The 22,191-nt window shown below is 43.7% G+C and overlaps 1 protein-coding gene across 1 annotated transcript in view; it reads left to right on the top strand.

The window, feature by feature from the left end:
- The window catches only part of DNER (delta/notch like EGF repeat containing), a 393,179-nt gene that overhangs the window by 140,994 nt on the left and 229,994 nt on the right, over positions 1 to 22,191 (top strand). Inside the window, exons 2-4 of the mRNA XM_070773355.1 lie at positions 4,439 to 4,738; positions 6,892 to 6,986; positions 9,764 to 9,930. Coding sequence (XP_070629456.1) covers positions 4,439 to 4,738; positions 6,892 to 6,986; positions 9,764 to 9,930 — 562 coding nt within the window. The remainder of the gene's footprint in view (positions 1 to 4,438; positions 4,739 to 6,891; positions 6,987 to 9,763; positions 9,931 to 22,191) is intronic.

Genomic DNA, 22,191 nt, shown 5'->3' with positions numbered 1-22,191 from the left:
TATATATGCGTTAATATGGAATATTTGTTTTTCTCTTTCAGACTTACTTCACTCAGGCTCTAGGTTCATCTACTTCACTATAACTGTCAGTTTTAGCAACTTTAACTCACACATGACCATAATGGTGGACACACATCATGCAGGGCATTAGTTGAAATTAGGTGGCTCAAGGCACATCTCCGTTCACTTGTCTGACCCTTCTGTTGGACGGAGTTCTTTGGAGACTGGAACTAGGCTTTCTTCATCCTCTTGACCTCTCTTCTAGGCATGCTACCTGGCACATCATAGAGGCTGGAAAAACATCACTTGAATTACTGACCAATGCATTGAGTTTTCTGTAAAAGCACAGGAGAAGTAGGGAGGAGGCCCACCAAACTAAACTTTAGTTAGGTTTAGTGTCTTTAGGCACTTTAGTGTCTAAACTAGTATGGAAAGATTACCAGTGAGGTGGTTATGTGACTCCCAGGCACCTCCCCCCCTGCCCCTGCCCCCATCACCAAGTAACACAGATGAAGAGGTTCATGTGCGGCACTTTGCAGTGACTCTCGTAGCTTTGATGTTCTTGTATTTAATGATTCTGTAAGTGGGCCTTTTTTATACCTGTGTTAAGTGTGACCTTTCATCCCTCTGTTTGTATGCTGCAGAGGGCACTGGAATTGCCAAGAATATGGGCAGCAGACAGTTTAAGGAAAGAAAGCAGGTCACTGCTGACGTGTCGCATGAGCCTGTCTTCCTATCATCCGGGGCTGGCAGGCACCTTCTCTCTGGCCTGGCCTCCACCTTACCCTGTCCACACCCCAGAAGTGCTCTTGATTGTAGCATACATTATCTGACATAGGTGAAAAGTTGAAATAAAACGTGAATAGTGTTAGATTAGTTCCATGATGTGAAAAAATGTGGCTTAAAGAGATGAATTAATCAGAAGAAAAGAGCATGCAGTACTTAATACCTGAGCTGGTTGGTTACTGTAAGCAGGAAACCATTAACCCATGAGCTTTCTCTTTACTCTTTCTGCTGATACGACAACGTCTTTATCCTTTTTCCCCATCGTTAGAAACCAGAAGCTATCACCTGTTAAATTTTGAGTATTCCCAAAGTCAGGTCTGTTAATTATGATATCTTGGCAGTTTGGTTACTTTCTGCTTATGGTTCAAATGTAATGGATTCAAGGGCAGTAGTGACATTTATAATAGGACTTTTTCCCTGTGAGATAAAATACACATAAAAACTTAAAAAAAAACACTGAATAAGCTGTGTACGGAAAAACAGGACTTACAATAAATATTTATGATGCCAAGATTTTGCTTAAAGGTTAATGATTGCACTCTATCTTATATTTGTTGTTAGGTAATTGACTTTTTAAAGTGAAACTAGTCTAAAGTGCTAGAGGATAGAAGAGCAGGTAGTTGGCATTGTTATTGAAGCCACTAGCACAAAGCCCAAGAAGTAGCATAAATATGACACAATTATTTTAAAGAAGGGATCAGTGACCTCCCAGTGAATTAACAGTCTGCTTTGTATTAGGCACACATGTGTATGTGTGTGCACCGTCATAGGATTCACTGCTTTGAGTCTCTTTAGAAGTCTATGCAATTAATAGTTTAATTTTTAGCTTCTGGCCTCTCTTCTTTACTAAGAGCGTTTCTCCTGGCCTTCTACATTGTTGTTGTAGAATCACTAGATTGTGTCCTATTCTTTGTGACCCCATGGACTTCAGCACGCCAGGCTTCCTTGTCCTTCACTGTCTCCCAGAGTTTGATCAACTCATGTCCATCGAGTCAGTAATGCCATCCAGCCATCTCATCCTCTGTCATCCCCTTCTCCTCCTGCCTTCAATCTTTCCCAGGATCAGGGTCTTTTCCAATGAGTCGGCGCTTCACATCAGGTGGCCAAAGTATTGGAGCCTCAGCTTCAGCATCAGTCCTTCCAGTGAATATTCAGACCGTCTACATAAATCATTCCTTACTGATCCCATATGCTATTCTTGCTTTCCTCTCATCTGTGAAGCCCAGACAGCAACAATTAGATAGTATTGTTTATCCTCAGCATGATTTTCTTTCAGCTCTTTATTCCCTCACCTGGTGGAGCTGCCTCCTGGGCCTGGTGAACTGGGGGCCTGCCCTTCCCACCCAGCTGTCCCCACCAGCACCAACTCTCACACTGCCCACAGCGGGATGGCTGTATGCAGTGACCCACCTAGACAGTCTCTGAGGACTGGTGGTCTTCAGCAATGGGTTGTGACGATGGGACAGAAGCCCTGGGGCCTCTCTGACCATCAGACAGGTGGTCTTTGCCTTAGTGATGTCATTCCCTAAGCTGTACTATGGAGGTTTGCACTTCCAGAACCGATTTCTTTGTAGTGCTCTCTACAATTTTTAAAATGATTTAAACGTATGTCTGTGTTTTTAGGCATGTGTTAAGTCTTAATTTGTGACGAGGTCAACCTCTGACCTTGCTTTAAGAGTTGGTGTCAGAAACCTGGTTTACATGCCCTCTTTATCCCAGCGAATTAAATTCCTCCTCCTTCTTGAGGTGATACCCACTCCTGGAAGCCTTCCTAAAAATAAATCCAAAGCATAGGCACATATCAGGACTAAAGGAGCAATTCAGTCTGTCCCTCATCACCCATTGCTTTTCAGAAACCAAGTCATCTGTCTTCTTTTATCTTTTCAATGCTTTTTAAAAGGAAACCCCACCACATTTTGTGTTTTTGTTAACATGCTAGGAACAGAGCTGTGAACACGGCAGATAAGTCCAGGCACTGTGGGAGAAAAAAAGGGATTACTTTAGATTTTCCAGTGAGGGAAGGCTTCTTGGAAGAGGTAACAGTTGAGCAGAGAACTTTGTGAAAGAGGGTAGTTGCCAGTTGTTCAGTTGCTAAGTCGTATCCGACTCTTTGCAAAATGAAGCAAAAAGCCATGTAAAGTCTGAAAGAAAGCATTTCAGGTGTGGGCCCAGCAGGTGCAAAGGCCCTGGGGTGGGGATGACCTTGACATAATCCAAGGACAGAAAGAAGGTGAAGGGGTTGAGTGTAAAGGAGGAGGATAGTGTGAGGGCAGAGATAGCATCAGGAGTGGGCAGGGACCAGATTAGGGAGGGCTTTGTCTTCCCTGGAAGGAGTCTGGATTTTACTTTGAGTTGATAAAGATTGTAAATATGTTAAAATATTTACACTTTAAATATTTTCTTCAGATACCCACCTGTCTACTTTTATCTGAGATTTTGTGAAGCTTTTTCCAAGTGAGAGCACAGAATTAACAGTGTGGTATTTTGGGAGCTGTTTTATTCAATCCAAAATCCCTTAATCTTCCTAAAGGAGTTTGCTGGAAATTGTGTGACAAGGGTAATTAGCAAAGTGAGTAGCTGTTTTTCCAGGCAGAATTCTATCCATGTGTGTTAAAGTATGGACTCATTTCAGCAGCGGAAATTGAAGGTCCCGTTTTTCTGTAGTCTCTTATTCACTCAGTTCTATTCTATTATCAGCCCTGAGAAGCCAGGGGTACATCAGATAGAAGTCTAATTTTCTGTTATCATAGAAGCAAACAATAATTGAATTAGCTCGGTGAACATGCCTCAACCCTTGGGCTATCTGGAGAGAAGCACTGTTATGTTGTTTCATTTCATATTGTTTTTGTAGCATCTTTAGGTGATAACAAATCCAAGTCAAAGGTCAGCAAGGAACTCAGGGATAAACACTTTTCTTAGAACAAGAACATAATTTAAAGATATGTAGTTAAACTTTTATCTTTCATTTCCAGCCGGGTCACATATCTCCGTAATCACCCTTTCAAATAATGAGGTTAGAAACTTTCATCAAACTCTGCTTAATAGAAGTCACCACCATGCTTCCTTCTAACCTGCAGTTGTCATGCCAGCTGATCAGTTTGGAAGCCTTTAATTAAATATCACCTTAAAAAAGAATTGTTCATCAGGTAGGAAATTGGAAGACATAGGTAAGTGCATCTGTAGAGGCGATAAACTGGGCAGTCATTTCTCATACGGAGACCTTACAATGGTTCAGGATGTGAAAGAAGAGATTTCAATTTAGATTCCTGTATCCTTTGACCCGCAGCTAAAAAGATTGAAGTTAGTATATTCCTAACAAGTCTTTGTTTTAACTATTTTCGCCTTAGAAAATTTCTCTAAATAAGTGTTCCTGAAATCAACTTTATTTAGGGCCTTGGATTAGGGGAGGCTCTTTTTCACTAACTACATACTTCTTTGTTAGACATCTGTTATCTGTGGAAGGGTTAGTGTTGTGATGACCTTGGGAGATGCCTCCCCCCCCCCCCCAACAGCACAAATAGTTAAAAATGTATATTCCACAGGAATAGCATTTCTTTTAGAGCAGCAGCTCTGAGTCACAGAACTCATTTCCTAGCAAAGGCACCACATTCCTTATGAGGGAATAATTGACCCATTTATGCTCTCGTTTCAGCTTGTTGCGGATCCTTGCACCAGCAACCCGTGTCACCATGGCAACTGCAGCAGCAGCAGCAGCGATGGCTACCTCTGCATTTGCAGTGAAGGCTACGAAGGTCCAAACTGTGAACAGGCACTTTCCAGCGTCCCCGCCTCTGGCTGGACCGAGTCCACGGCACCCAGGCAGCTTCAGCCTGTCCCTGCCACCCAGGAGCCCGAGATAATGCTGCCGCGCTCTCAGGCAACCATCACCCTGCCGACGTGGCAGCCGAAAACGGGCCAGAAAGTTGTAGAAATGAAATGGGATCAAGTGGAGGTGAGAACATTAAGTGAACATGTTTTTATGTAAGACACCAGTACGGTTAAAATCATTCCAGTGGTTCTAATATTAGCAATAAAAATCGAAAGCCTTGAAGTTACACCTTGAACAAAAGATGCCATACTTTTTTCCTGTCTGCCTTTCCGTGTAGGAAATCTCTCTTGGTTATGTAAATAAGACATGCCAATTATGATTGTTTTATGAGCATAAGAAGAAAAAACAAGGAAGAAAATGAATGAAACTATTTTCTGAAACGATATCCACATACCTTTATGAGAGATAATCTTAGATTTGGGACAGGCAGCTTAATGAAGAGTATTATCAGTGAACATATTATAGACCCTCAATTACTGACCTAATTTTCCTCCATGGAATTTTATGCTTCAGTTTTAGTTTGTTATTGTTTAGATTCTGTTGTTGGTAACGTGCAGCACTTCAGTGCGATTTAGAAAAAAATGTATTATTGATTTTTAAAATATTTTGGCCGTGCATTTAAGAATGAAATTTCCGAATTTGATTAATTTTGGCAACAGCAGATTCTGTTCATTGAGTCTCGTCTGGTCTGGGTTTGGCTTATTGTACCTTCAAGCCCATCAGAAGTCTCACGCTGAGGATTTTCCAGCAGACCTTTAAAAGTTGACATAAAATATAAGTTTTCTAGCTAGAAGAATTGAAGTTGGACAAACGGAAATCGTAGATTTGAGTTAACATTGATAAAGTGCAATTCCATTCCATATAGTATTCCTTATCAGTATAGACCTGTGGTTGTATGACAGGCTTTTAGCTTACCTGAAAGAAAAAAACCCAAATAGAGCTTTGTATAGCATTTTTAGAGCCAAAGAATATGTCCAGAAATTTTGATTATGGTTATAAAAGAGTAAGGCAGCATTTCTTATTTTATGTTCCTAGGTAATTCTAAGCAATTGACCCACTCTTTTTTTCACTGCCACACAATTTGTGAAGGCCCATTCAGGCTGAAGGGCAGTGTTTTTATGCTGCCTAAAAAACTGAGAACTTGTTCTGATTTCAAACTTACAATCGAGGCTTTGAAGTTAGGACTCTAATACCTCTTTGCTGAATGACACACTTCTTGAATGTGAGCTAGGTTTGGTCTTGTGTTTATCAAGGAACTGTCCCTTAAAGAAAATTTCTCCCCAGCCAACCATGCTCTCCTGCGGTTGGTAAATGTGAAAAAGAAATGCCTCACCTTCCTGTCATGCTGTTATCTCTTAGGCCATTCAATAAGCAAGTTACAAGTGCCAGAGGAACATGTGAATATATTTCTGGACAATAAGTTGTGCATGCTGGGAATGGGGTGAAAGTGCTGAGCATATCTCTTTATTGCCCTCTGTTAATTCAGTGATGACGAATGCTTTTAATATCCTTTTATGCCAACTCTCAGGAGATGAGCACAGATCACAGCATGAGGAATAAATGAATGAATGGGTCAGAAGCCCGTCACTGGACACAGCTCAAGTATTAGCAATATGCTTCCTGAGGAGCACAATTCCCCCCTCGAGCTCCTTTTCTTAAATGCACATCAGTATAATGCTTTCCGGACCACGTCACTTAAAAATGAAGGTCCGGTCCACAGGGGACAGAAAAGGGAAGCTCCCGGCTACCTGGCCTCAGCGTGTTCTCCCACGTCCACCTGTGTACCGAGCAGGGTCACTTGGACCAGACACGTCCTATCTATGGCTCTCTGGAGGGCTTGTTCTTCTAGTCTTTTGGATTTCTACCCACGATGTGGAAGCTACTCCTCTAAGGCCGTCTCCTTGTTCTCTAAGCATTTAGTTCCTCATTACCCACCAGACTGAGCAGAGAGCAGAGGCCCGTGACTGCTCGCAGGATGAAAGAGAGAACGGGGCCAATCTCCCGCCCTTCCCTGCAACATCGTATTAGCAGTGTAGTCATCCTGGTAATTTGCAGACTGCTCTCAGCAAAGCTTTTGTGTTTCACAAACTCAGATGGCAAAGCTTTCACTGTGGTTAACATTTGTAAGGTTTCACTTGGCTTCTCAAGTCATGATCCCCAGCATTATCCAAAGAATGGAGTGGAGGCGGCCCGTGGGGTTTTGCTTTCTAATATGATCTTGCCCCATGATTAACCCTAATAACCTGTCTTTTTGGTGGTGTTTTTTTCCCCTCCAGGTGGTTCCAGACATTGCCTGTGGGAATGCCAGTGCCAACAGCTCTGCAGGGGGCCGTCTGGTATCCTTTGAAGTCCCACAGAACACCTCGGTCAAGTAAGAAAGCTCCTAGTGAAACTTGGTTACCATTGATACTCTGGCTACTGGGTGGTGTCTGTTCACATAACTGGCCTGTAACGGGTCAGCCCAGTGGGAACCAGGAATGGAATTCCATGTGTAGACGAGGCCTGTGTCCCTTAGGAACTAGGTTTCAGAGGCGATTTCAGAGGAGACTCCAGGGATGCTGGCTGGGATGAGTTAGGTGGGAGATAAGAAACCCAGGAGCCTTAGCTAAGGTCTAGAGCCAGACCCTTCGCTTCTTCAGTGACTTTTGCTTCCCAGATTCTTTGGCTTCTTCAGATTTTAATGGACCATGGGTTAAATTCGTATGCATGATTTACCCCACATTTAACATCCAAGCATTGCAATTATCTCTTTAAAAACAAGCAGGTGAGACGTGTGTATTGTTGTGTTTTAAATTTATGCTCCTTCAAATTATATACTGCTCGATGTCACTGCAGGGGGTGGGGAGGAGGCAAAGGGAAGTGGTGTTGACAGAACCTGTGGGGACACCAGGTGCTGTGCATTGTTGTGGAGTAGGAGTGGGGGCTGGGGATTAGAGGTGGAGGCTGGGGAGTAGGAGTGGAGGCTGGGGAGTGGGGGTGGAGGCTGGGGAGTGGGGGTGGAGGCTGCATGGAGCACCCCTGACCTGTCTGACAATTCCCCACCCTGTGCTGTGCTATGCTTAGTCACTCAGTTGTCTGACTCTTTGAGGCCCCACGGATTGTAGCCTACCAGGCTCCTCTGTCCATGGGGATTCTCCAGGCAAGAACACTGGAGTGGATTGCCATGCCCTCCTCTAGGGGATCTTCCCAACCCAGGGATCAAACCCAGGTCTTCTGCATTGCAGGCAGATTCTTTACCGTCTGAGCCACCAGGGAAGCCCAAGAATACTGGAGTGGGTAGCCTTTCCCTTTCTCCACGGGATCTTCCCAAATCAGGAATTGAACCTGGGCCTCCTGCATTGCAGGTGGATTCTTTACCAGCTGAGCTCCCAAGGAAGCTACCCCTCAAATGGGCACTTGCTGTCTAGTCTTCAGGGATTTTAGAAGAGAGGGTAGGACTTTGGGAGGGGGAGGACCTGGCCCAGCTTAGCCAGGATACTGCAGTGACTCCATTTAAAGAGGGTAGTGGGCACTCTTCACTTGGACCACGCAGGGTCATTTTTGTACACCTTGCCTTCTAAACAAAGGAGTCTCTAAAAATGTTTGGACGAGGGGCTTTGTTCCATGACCCCTGTATCCCCTCCCCGCACCTGGACGTCACCTGGTGGGAAAGAGCCAGGATGGACACAGGGAAGACGTCTGGCAGGGAGGAAGGTGAGGCCTGGGAGCAGCTCCGAGTTCTACCAGTAGGGGGCCCCCTGTCCTAAGTGTTCTGTTGCTCCTACTGAGGACGGAAACCCCACCATCCAGAGCTGGTTTCAGGGAAATCATGGGTTTCCTTTATGTTTATGAAACCATGCCCCAGTTCTTTCTTGTCTGGGTCATGTTGCTTTACTTGAATAAGCCTTTCGGAAAACTTCTGGTCTATGCTTTTAAATGCTGCCTTCCTCTCCACCTCCCACTGCCCCCACAACAAATCTGAAATTCCCAAGACCCTTAGGCTGCAGCGTTAGACAGAAATAGCAGTGACCCAGGTTGAGTAAGATAGAAGTGCAGAACGATCTCCGGGTGCTGGATTCACGTGGGAGGGTTGCTAGCCCCTTAAGCTTTCCTTTATTGGTGAATCTGATCGTTTAACGACCCTTTATTGAGACCCCTGCTGCAAGCCGGGAGCTCTGCCTTGGGTGGGGAGGGATCAGATCTGTGCACTGTGAACCCCTTCCCCAGCGGCACAGAGGAAGGAGTGGCAGCTACCAGTGCTGGGAAGAGAGGGGCAGGTCCAGGAGGAGGGGTGCTGGTGGGGTAGGCCTTGAAGAGTGACAGGTTCCCAGAGGGAGGGGGAAGCAATGGCTGGGAGCCGGGATAGGAGGGATAGGACGTCCTGGGGGAAGACACAGTAGCTCCTTGTGGCCACCCTGTGGATGGCAAGGGTGGAGCTGCACAAGCCGAGAATGAGAGGCATGGAGGCTGGGTGGGTTTGTCTGCTAGGGCATCTCATTCTTTGGATTTTATCCTGAAAACAAGGAAAAACCAGGGCAGGCCTGAAGCATGGGAGGAGACACACCTTCGCTTATTTTAGCCACCAACTCAGGTGGTTTGGGGATGTGTTACACATGTATATTAATTCTAGCAGAACTCTTTATCGTGTGGATATGGAAGAAGTTGGGCTTCCCTGGTGGCCCAGATGGTAAAGAATCCGCCTGAAATGCAGGGTTCAATCCCTGAGTCAGGAAGATTCCCTGCAGAAGTGAATGGCTACCAACTCCAATATTCTTGCCTGGAGAATTCCATGGACAGAGCAGCCTGATGGGGTGTAGTCCATGGGGTCACAAAGAATTGGACATGAGCGAGTGACTAACACACACGCATGGAAGTTGTCTCTAAATTCAACAGACCCTTTTATTATTGATGAAAATTATGACCTAGAGTTGCCTATTAGTGATTTTGTGGTATAATTTTGATCAAGTGAGAGATGGGTGTTTCTAACAGCATGGGAATTGATCATGAGTCCACATAAAGCGGGCGCCTATTTAGAAGATCATGTCATCCATTTCTTGATACTTTTATGGGTGTATGCATCATCTTTATTTTTAGTGTTAACCTGATGGCCTGATTCTAAGATGAATTTTTCTGCAAGGGAGTTTCCATTGACATTGTTCTCGTTTTCAGAATTCGGCAAGATGCCACTGCCTCGCTGATTTTGCTGTGGAAGGTCACGGCGACGGGATTTCAGCAGTGCTCCCTCATCGATGGTCGGAGCGTAACCCTCCTCCAGGCTCCTGGGGGCCTTGTTCTCTTGGAGGAGATGCTTGCCTTGGGGCAGAATCACTTCATTGGTGAGTTGTGGAAATCTTGTATCTAAAACTGTGTGGGATTCAACTTGACCTCAGTTTGGTGTGTTAGAGACAGTATGTAGGGAATTTTGTCCAGATAATCTGAATTCCAGCCCTCCGCATAATTTCCTCCATTTTAGGTGAGGTTTCACATATAATCAAAATTGGCTTCTGAGATGTAATTTCCAGTGTGGCTCAAAATGGGAAAATTGTGGGTTCTGGAATCCGGAGACTGTATCCCAAAACCGACCAGAGTATCCTCGGTGTGTGGTCATTGGCATTCAATGCTCTGAGTCTCGGCTTTGTTTTTGACTCTTCAGTCTTCTTTCTCCTGGAATTGTGGGCAACCTGAGGCATTGAATGTCAGTGTCTCAGAGGAAGCTTGGTTGTCACTTGATATTGGCCTGACCCAGAGCCAGGGGCTCAGCACCTGAGCAAGCACTTGATCGCATCTGAGCCTCTGACTCAGGATAACTCGGGGAAATCCCAAGTTTCTTTCGGGGTTCCTCTTGCCCACACCACCTTCCTCCATGGGTCACTTCTGAGTTTTCACATTTTCTTGAACATGGTTAAACCTGTCATTTAACCTTCTCTAAGAAAATGCACTGGTCATAGCAAACACCCTCTTCCAACAACACAAGAGAAGACTCTACACATGGACATCACCAGATGGTCAACACTGAAATCAGATTGATTATATTCTTTGCAGCCAAAGATGGAGAAGCTCTATACAGTCAACAAAAACAAGACCAGGAGCTGACTGTGGCTCAGATCATGAACTTCTTATTGCCAAATTCAGACTTAAATTGAAGAAAGTAGGGAAAACCACTAGACCATTTAGATATGACCTAACTCAAATCCCTTATGATTATACAGTGGAAGTGAGAAATAGATTTAAAGGACTAGATCTGATAGATAGAGTGCCTGATGAACTATGGAATGAGGTTTGTGACATTGTACAGGAGACAGGGTTCAAGACCATCCCCATGGAGAAGAAATGCAAAAAAGCAAATGGCTGTCTGAGGAGGCCTTACAAATAGCTGTGAAAAAGAAGAGAAGTGAAAAGCAAAGGAGAAAAGGAAAGATATAAGCATCTGAATGCAGAGTTCCAAAGAATAGCAGAAAGAGATAAGAAAGCCTTCCTCAGCGATCAATGCAAAGAAATAGAGGAAAACAACATAATGGGAATGACTAGATCTCTTCAAGAAAATTAGATACCAAAAAAAAGATACCAAGGGAACATTTCATGCAAAGATGGGCTCGATAAAGGACAGAAATGGTATGGACCTAACAGAAGAAGTAGATATTAAGAAGAGGTGGCAGGAATACACAGAAGAACTGTACAAAAAAGATCTTCACTACCAAGATAATCACGATGGTGTGATCACTCAGCTAGAGCCAGACATCCTGGAATGTGAAGTCAAGTGGGCCTTAGAAAGCATCACTACAAACAAAGCTAGTGGAGATAATGGAATTCCAGATGAGCTATTTCAAATCCTGAAAGATAATGCTGTGAAAGTGCTGCACTCGATATGCCAGCAAATTAGGAAAACTTAGCAGTGGCCACAGGACTGGAAAAGGTCAGTTTTCATTCCAATTCCAAAGGAAGGCAATGCCAAAGAATGCTCAAACTACCACACAATTGCACTCATCTCACACGCTAGTAAAGTAATGCTCAAAATTCTCCAAGCCAGGCTTCAGCAATATGTGAACCATGAACTTCCAGATGTCCAAGCTGGTTTTAGAAAAGGCAGAGGAACCAGAGATCAAATTGCCAACATCCGCTGGATCATGGAAAAAGAAAGAGTTCCAGAAAAACATCTATTTCTGCTTTATTGACTATGCCAAAGCCTTTGACTGTGTGGATCACAATAAACTGTGGAAAATTCTTCAAGAGATGGCAATACCAGACCACCTGACCTGCCTCTTGAGAAACCTGTATGCAGGTCAGGAAGCAACAGTTAGAACTGGACATGGAACAACAGACTGGTTCCAAATAGGAAAAGGAGTTCATCAAGGCTGTATATTGTCACCCTGCTTATTTAACTTCTATGCAGAGTACATCATGAGAAATTCTGGGCTGGAAGAAGCACAAACTGGAATCAAGATTACCAGGAGAAATATCAATAACCTCAGATATGTAGATGACACCACCCTTATGGCAGAAAGTGAAGAAGAACTAAAGAGCCTCTTGATGAAAGTGAAAGAGGAGAGTGAAAAAGTTGACTTAAAGCTCAACATTCAGAAAACTAAGGTCATGGCATCTGGTCCCATCACTTCATGGGAAATAGATGGGGAAACAGTGTCAGACTTTATTTTTTTGGGCTCCAAAATCACTGCAGATGGTGACTGCAGCCATGAAATTAAAAGACGCTTACTCCTTGGAAGAAAAGTTATGACCAACCTAGATAGCATATTCAAAAGCAGAGACATTACTTTGGCAACAAAGGTCCGTCTAGTCAAGGCTATGGTTTTTCCTGTGGTCATGTATGGATGTGAGAGTTGGACTGTGAAGAAAGCTGAGCACCAAAGAATTGATGCTTTTGAACTGCGGTGTTGGAGAAGACTCTTGAGAGTCCCTTGGACTGCAAGGAGATCCAACCAATCCATTCTGAAAGAGATCAGCCCTGGGATTTCTTTGGAAGGAATGATGCTAAAGCTGAAACTCCAGTACTTTGGCCACCTGATGCGAAGAGTTGACTCACTGGAAAAGACTCTGATGCTGGGAGGGATTGGGGGCAGGAGGAGAAGGGGACGACAGAGGATGAGATGGCTGGATGGCATCACTGATTCGATGGACATGAGTCTGAGTGAACTCCGGGAGTTGGTGATGGACAGGGAGGCCTGGCGTGCTGTGATTCATAGGGTCGCAAAGAGTCGGACACGACTGAGCGACTGAACTGAACTGAACTGAAACTGCCACTTGTCCAACTAGCCGATTTTAGATTCCTCTGTCCTGGAGGAGAAATGGCCTTCAGAAAGTATGATTCTTCCTGAGCCCCTCTACCCCTCTTACTTCGTGCCCCCTCAAGGGCTACACTTGGGCAGTTCCCACAAGACTTTCCCAGCTTAGCCTTCGGACTGTGTCCTGCCATTTATCCTCATCCCAGGGATGGGACTTGAAGTCCGGCCCCTTAGCATGCCAATAGCATCCTGACTTTATTCAGACATGTGCCATCCTGCAGCTGCCACTCAAAGACACAAGCTCAAGTTTAGACTCTGCCCATCCCAGTCCAGTGCGTCCCCGTGGCTGCTGAGTCTTGCTCTTGGCACCCTATCCCATTCAGTCGCATTCTCCAACAGTTCTCATCTCGAGGATGGGGGAGCCAGAGGGCAGAGGCAGCACCTGTCTTGCAGGGGTGTTGAAAAGGTTTAATGAAAATGGATGTAAAAGTATAAATTACAAATGTTAGGAATGATTTTGGTTAATTTCATTATTGTTTCCTGAGGTACACTAAATATTTTGCTAAACTAAATAGAAGCATTAAGATGTATTCTCCAAGAGATGTGTTTGATGCAAATATAATGAAGATAAACTGGGAAAATAAAATGCTCAACTCATATAATTTATAGTGTTATTTTATATTGGGTCCTTCTCTGATGATAAAGGCATTTCCTAATCTTTGGAAATCTAACTTGGGGTAGGGGCAGGGATTTTACTGGATGGAGAGAAGGTAAAAAAGAAATCAGCTTGGGAGTGGACATGCTGGTGAAAGAGAGACAGTAATCAACTTTGGACCCATTTTTGGCTATTAAAATGGATAGTAGATTATTAGAAAGTATGTAATGAAGTGTTGTCAACAGTCAAATCTCAATTTTACTCCCTGATGCAAGTAACTATTATTTGCATCCATGTCTGTTGTAACAGTTTATTTAAGAAGAAACGGTTTGTATATTTTGATATATAGTTTCAATTTAATTTTATATTAAGCTTATAAGGTTTTCTTTTTAGTATATTAGCCTGTTCTATGACATGAAGCTCTTTCAAGAAAATGTATGAGTTGTTACTACTCTTTAAAATGTCATTAATTTTGCCAAAATATATACACTTGAAATGTTATCTTACATTTTATATTGCTTTGGGTTGTAACATAACTGTGATTTAGACTGATATTGGGAGTAGGGATAAATATTAATAGAGAAAGATTTTCCAGTGTTAATATTAATTTATTCTTTTGAGATACAAGGAATTTTATGAACTCCAGCATAATTTGTGTTCCTTTTACTAGCAGAAAATTTCACAGAAAAACATGCCTTTGGTTGAATTGTTCCTTGGAGGAGTAGTTTCCAAAAAATTTATTTAACATATTGATAACTCAGGTAAGGAATTCTTTCTCAAAACTTATATAGGTTATGATGAAGAGACCATGATTTTGATCCTTTATTTCTCCAAATCATTATTTTCCATTTTGAAAATTTGTGATCTGATATCTTTTTAAATTTCCTAACTAGAGCTTCCTATTTTATGTGGCTTTTAGTGTTACTCTTTCTAAAGGTAGCAGTCGTGTTTCACGAGCTCCTTCCGAGAGAAAACGTCTGCTTCCTCAATGAGAATTTGGTGACACCTACACGTTGCCAGCTACTTCTTTTACAAATTCTTTTTGTCTTAAACAAGATTTAGCTTTTGTAATCATTGTGGAAGCCTTTTGCTTCCTACTTCGAAGTGTTTTTAACTTTCTTTTTGACAGTTTAATTTTTTAAAAAGCAACTTCTTATAATAATTTCTTTTTTTTAAACAATAATAGACTCTGTAGGTATGAATACATTTAGTGTAGAACCAAAAAACTATACTGAAGGATACAATGGCATTCGTTAGATGGATGAATGAAGGGATGCTAGTGCAGGTGGGGGAAAACTTCCGTGTGGAAGGGAGAGGATGTTGCAGAGCTGTGGGCTGTGTTCAGTCACTACTGCTTCTTCCTAGAAAGAAACCTGAGGCCGACTCCGGAACCACCTTCTTTCCTTCCTCCCGGTAGATTCCTGTCCATAACTGAGGTTCCAAGGAGTTTTAATATTTCCCTGCAACAGAGCAGAGGAGCCCATTTTGTGTCTCTGAGAGACAAACTTGGTTGCCATTACCAGCTTTCCATAAATGTTCTTTTCTAAAGTTTGTCACTGAGCTGCTGCTGCTGCTGCTAAGTTGCTTCAGTCGTGTCCGACTCTGTGCAAGAGTCTCACATTAATATTCTACACATTCCAGTGATGAGAATGTATTTATCTCTGACCTTTTCAGTCCTACTCCTTTTAATCTCTTCCAGTTTCCCTCCATTACCATGACCTTATGAATATTTATACTGTTTTGTGGAAAGCAAGAGGTGACTTAACATTGTAACACAACGGATAGCTCTTCCCTCTGGGCCTCAGCGTACCCGCCCCTTTGCTCCTGTGCTGCTGCTGCTGCTAAGTAGCTTGAGTCGTGTCCGACTCTGTGCGACCCCATAGACGGAAGCCCACAAGGCTCCCCCATCCCTGGGATTCTCCAGGCAAGAACACTGGAGTGGGTTGCCGTTTCCTTCTCCAATGCATGAAAGTGAAAAGTGAAAGTGAAGTCGCTCAGTCGTATCCGACTCTTCGGGACCCCATGGACTGCAGCCCACCAGGCTCCTCTGTCCATGGGATTTTCCAGGCAAGAGTACTGGAGTGGGGTGCCATTGCCTTCTCCATGAGGTCTACCCAACTTCAGCTCTTCCACCTTCTTCTTAATTATCCTTTCTGCTTTCCCTAAATGTGTCTTTTCCAAATATCTTATTTGCTTTAAGCAATGTTTTTGGGTTAAAGGGGCTTCTCTGGTGACTCAGACTATAAAACTTGCCAGCAGTGCAGGAGACCTGGGTTCGATACTTGCTTCTGGAATGAGAATGGGAATGGCCACCCACTCCAGTATTCTTGCCTGGAGAATCCCATGGCCAGAGGAGCCTGGCATTACAGTCCATGGGGTCGCAAAGAGTTGGACATGACTAACACACCACTTGGGCTAAAGAACCAAATTGGCCTTGTTTGTTGACTTATTGGAAAAGACTCTGATGCTGGGAGGGATTGGGGGCAGGAGAAGGGGACGACAGAAGATGAGATGGTTGGATGGCATCACCGACTCGATGGACATGAGTATGAGTGAACTCCGGAGTTGGTGATGGACAGGGAGCCTGGCGTGCTGCGATTCATGGGGTCGCAAAGAGTCGGACACGACTGAGCGACTGAACTGAACTGAACTGAACTGAGTACCTTCTCCCTGCGAGGTGTCTGAGGTGCTCTTAGCTCTGTGGGGATCCATTCACCCAGTGCTCTGGATTCCCAAGTAGTAAAGATTCATCGTTCCAGGTGCATTTCCATAAAATGCAGTTGGGGCTTGCCTGACTGATGTACGGTCTTTCTTCAGTTTTGTATTACTTGCTGTTGCTTGCAGACATTGCCTTGATGATCTCAGGAGGTGGAGCCAAACCAGCTCTCTGGGTGGGAGAGCTGTTGGAGGTCTCCATTTCCTTAGGGTGAAAGCCCCATTGGACTCCTTCTCTAAGCTTTTATTTCCTCTTGTCACCTGTCCTTAGGCATGTTTTCCTCCAATTATACTCAATGGGGGCTTCCCTTGTGGCTCAGATGGTAAAGAATCCACCTGCCAATGCAGGAGACCCAAGTTTGATTCCTGGGTGGGAAAGATCCTCTGGAGGAGGAAATGGCAACCCACTGCAGTATTCTTGCCTGGAAAATCCCACGGACGGAGGAACCTGACGGGCTACAGTCCACGGTTTGCAGAGTCAGACATGACTGAGCAAGTAACATATACTCAATGGAGCTCTGCTCCAGTCACCTACTACCTTCCCCACCTGGACCTCTTCCACCCTCCCAGCCTCTCTGTTCCTCAGACGGCCAGCTCTGTCTGTTAGAGAATTCCTTGGTAGTTCAGTGATTAGGACTCCACGCTGTCACTGTGATGGGCCTGGGCTTTGATCCTTGGTCCGGGAACTAAAATTGCACAAGCTGTGCAGCTTGGCCAAAAAGAAAGAAAGAAGGACAACCTCATTTAAACTCTCCTCGCTTGGAGCTGTACAGGAGAGAAACAGCCAGCTGAAGTTCTACTCTACATGGACTCCCAAATCTCAAATGTCTGTGAACTCTTACAAATTCCTGCAGACACACAGATGACTCCAGAATATCCTCATAGTTATTTCTCTTTCTGATCAGAAAACCCAGCAGGGGATGTGTGCTTTACTGATGCTTCTTATCGACCTATTTACTCAGAGAAACACTGCTTTTTCCCCTCTTACTTTTTTCTTTTATGGTTTATATTTGTTGCTTCCTCAATCTGATATTTTATCTTTCTTCTTCCTCGATTTTATTTTTCTTTCCCTCCAGCTCATCCTCTCTCCACTGTTGTTTCTTTTCAGTGGTCTAGCTGCTTGTATTTGCTTTCTTTGACTTTCCTCATTATCTTTTCCTGCTCATTACCTACTATTCTTTTCATCACTTTTACCACATTTATACCATTCTTTCATACAGTTTTTAGTATATTTTTATCTCTAATTTATATTTTAAAAGGAAATTCATTTCTGTTTTATCTAGACCAATGGTATATTGTTTATAATTTACAAAAAAACCTGCTCTTATAACTTTCGATCCATTTGAACTTTAAAAAGGAAGGACTAGTGCTGTCCTTTTAGGAGCTGGGATCACTTTTTCAGGATTATAGCTAATAGATTTGTTGCAGAGAAAAGCCAATTCTGACTCCATGTTGAAACTTTCTTTGAGTTGCTTTCTGTTGTTTGTTATTATAATCATACATAATGACCTGCCTCAGAGAATTCTGCCCCTCTGCCTGCCTGTTAAACTGAAGTGCTTTTGTTCAGGACACTGTCTACCTGTGGATGGGTACAGAAAGGAAGAAACTAACACATACCCTGCCTGAGCCTTGTCATTCTAGGACATACTTACAAGATTAATGGCCTTTTTACTTTGTTTCCTCATCTCCGCCCCCCACCCCCCCACCCTCCATCTCTGATCTACAAAAAAACCCTAGCATCCAGATCTTGATAAGATGGTTATTTTGAGACATTAGTTTGCCATCTTCTTGGTCAGCTGGACCTCATCTCTTCTGTGAGCTTGCACTCAATAACAGATTAACCACTGGAAATCAGTGACTTCCAGGTCTTTGTAACTGACATCATAACTTGATTAGACATGATCCCAGTCTGCCCAAGACCTTTTTGTGCCACCTGGGAGCTGTAGAATGCTTTATATTTCCTTGATTCTGAATTTACAATTAAAAAAGATTCTGATCTTGCAAAATGATAATTTGTAAAGCAGTGGTTTCTATTGATTTTCTTCTCTTGAGAAATAAGGAGAAATAACTCAGTACTTGAGCAGGTACAATGAGGGTTGAGACTTTTATTGAGGTAATAAGATGGCTTTGGTACAGTAGACCTTCACAGCCCCAGGGGTTTAAATCTTCATGGACTTACCCATTACATTTGTTTTTAATGACATCATGATGCTTCCTTGGAGATACAATCTTTTGTAGTCTGTTTATTCTGGTATGTTTTTTAAAAAAATGGAATTTTCAATATGCATCGAGTGGATGGATGCTGCTATTCATAGGTGGAAGTTCCTAGTTTGGGCTCAGTTGGCCCCTTGTTTTGCAGTAGTTGTGGGGGGTCAAAGGTCACTTCACGGAGCCCAGGAAGCTCTTAAAATGCACTATAGACTTTTGTGTATTTGTGCAGCCTTCTTAGGAGAAAGGTCAAACTTCATTGGATTCTCAGAGACATCTGTGTCTCTTTTAGAACCAACTCATTAAGCTGTTGTGGGCATCTCAAGTGGCTCAGTGGTAAAGAAACTATCTGCCAATGCAGGAGACATGAGTTCCATCCTGGGTCCAGAAGATGCCCTGGAGAAGGAAATGGCACCCCACTCCAGTACTCTTGCCTGGAAAATCTCATGGACGGAGGAGCCTGGTAGGCTGCAGTCCATGGGGTCACTGAGTCGGACACGACTGAGCGACTTCACTTTGACTTTTCACTTTCATGCATTGGAGAAGGAAATGGAAACCCACTCCAGTACTCTTGCCTGGAGAATCCCAGGGACGGGGGAGCCTGGTGGGCTGCCATCTATGGGGTCGCACACAGTCGGACACAACTGAAGCGACTTAGCAGCAGCAGCAGCAGCAAGCAGCAGAGCTGTGGGAAATATTTCCTTATTAGTTTTGAAAATCTGCATTGAATGCCTTATTTCTCAGGCACTGTTGTTGTTCAGTCACTCAGTCATGTCTGACTCTTTGGGACCCCATAGACTGCAGCACACCTGGCTTCCCTGTCCTTCACCATTTCCTGGAGCTTGCTCAAACTCATGTCCATTGAGCAAGTGATGCCATCCAACCATCTTGTCCTCTGTCATCCCCTTCTCCTCCTGCCTTCAATCTTTCCCAGTATCAGGGTCTTTTCTAATGAGTTGACTCTTCATATCAGGTGGCCAAAGGATTGGAGCTTCAGCTTCAGCTTCTTGACCTGTATACAGGTTTTTCAGGAGACAGGTAAGGTTGTCTAGTATTCCCATCTCACTTAGAATTTTCCATAGTTTGTTGTGATCCACACAGTCAAAGGCATGGTCAATGAAGCAGAAGTAGATGTTTTTCTGGAGTTTTCTTGCTTTTTCTCTGATCCAACGAATGTTGGCAAGTTGGTCTCTGGTTCTTTGCCTTTCTAAATCCAGACTGAACATCTGGAAGTTCTCTGGACATGTACTGTTGAAGCCTGGCTTGGAGAATTTTGAGCATTACTTTGCTAGCATGTGAAATGCCAAAGAATGTTCAAACTACTACACATCTGCACTCAGGCCCTGTGCTTATCTGTAAATGGGAAATTGATTTAGGTGCGGTCTCTGAGTTCAAGGGGCAACAAAGGAGGAGACAAGGGGTGTGTCAAAGACTAAGGAGCAGCTAACTCTCCCAGGAGGATGGGGGCAGGGTTTGTGGTGGGCGGGCAAAAGATTATTCTTGGCTTTGCAAAGGGCAGTGGGTAACAATTTAATGGCACAGGAGTCTGTGTAATTAAGATAACTTAATAATAGTGCTAAAAATTGACTAATGGTCAGTACAAATAGAAATAGGCTTTAATTTCAACAGGCCCATAATAGAACCTTGGAAAATCCTATCCACTCTTCTAACTGCTTCTTAAACATGAACAAATACACATAAAGTTAAGTCCTCAAAGGGGTGAATTTATGTCCTGGGTTTTCTATTTATCCTCAACAGGTAAAGGAATCTAGTCTTTGACATGATTTTTCAGGAAGTCTTTTAGAAGCTTTTAATAAAGCTCTGTTTTTTTACTCTTGAACTCTCTCCCTTCCCTTCTGGGTACACTGTTCCTATAAGATTTGTCCTTTAAAATGTAAGTTCAAAGTAGTTTAGCTGGAGTTGAATGTCTCATACCATAAATTTGATGAAAAGAGGGATTTGGGCAAAAGTGTTCTCAAAAGTCAGGGGACTCCATGAGGACTGCACTGGTTGGGGTGAGGGTGGTGGGCAGTAGTCAAAGGGAAATTTTTGAATAGAAAAGTAGGGACAGGAGATTTTTTAAAACATCATAGTTTGGTTGAAGCACTCTGAAGCCTTGTATAGCAACCAATGTTAATGATGAAGGCAGGAGGAGAAGGGGATGACAGAGGATAAGATGGTTGGATGGCATCACCAACTCAATGGACATGAGTTTGAGCAAGCTCCAGGAGTTGGTGACGGACGGGGAAGCCTGGCATGCTGCAGTCCATGGGGTCACAAAGAGTTGGATACAACTGAGCCACTGAATTGAACTGAACTGATTTAATGGTATGAGCTTCCCTGGTGGCTCAGATGGTAAAAAATCCACTTGCAGTGTGGGAGATCTGTGTTTAATCCCTGGATAGGGAAGATCCCTATCCTTTATCCCCTGGAGGAGAGCATAGCAGCCCACTCCAGTATTCTTGCCTGGAGAATCTCCATGGACAGAGAAGCTTGGTGGGCTACAGTCCATGGGATTGAGAAGAGTTGGACACCACTGAGTGAATAAGTGCAGCACATTTAATGGTATGCGTTTTCTGCAAGCCCCTCAGATCTTACATTAATAGACTAAATAAAGATATAAAGACATAAGGTGCTGACTGGGGCACTTAAAATTTCAGAATATTCCATACTAGACCTTGATGGTATCTTAATTGAGTATGATACATTTTAAGACCATTAGTATGAGGATAGGTATTTGCATCCTAGTTCTGAATCAGCAAAGCAGGGTGGGTTCTCCAAAATGTCTTAACTCATCTTTCTTGTACCCAGGTTGCTGCCTGACTACTTTTTAAAACTTTCGTTCTCATAGTGTCAGAACCTGCATTCTCCCGACCTGCTTAATTACATGAAGACTCAGTTTCCAGGTCATCCTCCAACAAGCCTACAATATTTAATGAGCTCTTATTGGTGGAGATCGATGGAGTACACATCATACCATCCAAACATGGGGCTCTGAGGTCCCTGGCCCCTTGGCTGTACACTGAGCTGGAATCTTCCTCTCTAAGTCCACAAGTATTGAACTTCCTCTGGCTTTGAGGAGAATATTTGTAACATCTAATTTCTTGCAGGTGTAAGGCCACACTGTCTCTAGTTCCCTTTCAGGGCTGTCATGCTATCCAGCTTCTCTGCCCACAGTAGGCCCTCATCTTGTGGTCTGGATCCTGTCTTCCTGAAACCTGGAGCAGTTCTGCCTGGACCACCCCTAGGTCTTGCACACTGATGCCAGCCTGGAATGGGGATGTCTTTTCCCCCTTCTGAATCTTGTGGTTGGAATTACTGGTCGCCCTTTCCAGATATTCAGTTCAGTCAGTCAGTTCAGTCACTCAGTTGTGTCTGACTCTTTGAAACCCCATGGACTGCAGCACACCAGGCTTCCATGTCCATCACCAGCTCTTGGAGCTTTACTCAAACTCATGTCCATGGCGTCAGTGATGCCATCCAACCATCTCATCCTCTGTTGTCCCCTTCTCCTCCTGCCTTCAATCTTTCCCAGCATCAGGGTCTTTTCCAATGAGTCAGTTCTTTGCATAAGGTGGCCAAAGCATTGGAGTTTCAGCTTCAGCATCAATCCTTCCAAAGACTCTTCAGGACTGACTTCCTTTAGGATTGACTGGTTGGATCTCCTTACAGTCCTAGGGACTCTCAAGAGTCTTCTCCAACACCACAGTTCAAAAGCATCAATTCTTTGGCACTCCAATCCTGCAGGTTTCCCATTTATTTCTCTCTCTGGGTAGCTGGCA

This window comes from Bos indicus, chromosome 2 (genome assembly GCF_029378745.1).
Source record: "Bos indicus isolate NIAB-ARS_2022 breed Sahiwal x Tharparkar chromosome 2, NIAB-ARS_B.indTharparkar_mat_pri_1.0, whole genome shotgun sequence".
Lineage (NCBI taxonomy): Eukaryota > Metazoa > Chordata > Mammalia > Artiodactyla > Bovidae > Bos > Bos indicus.
This window is presented reverse-complemented; position numbering and strand designations above follow the sequence as displayed.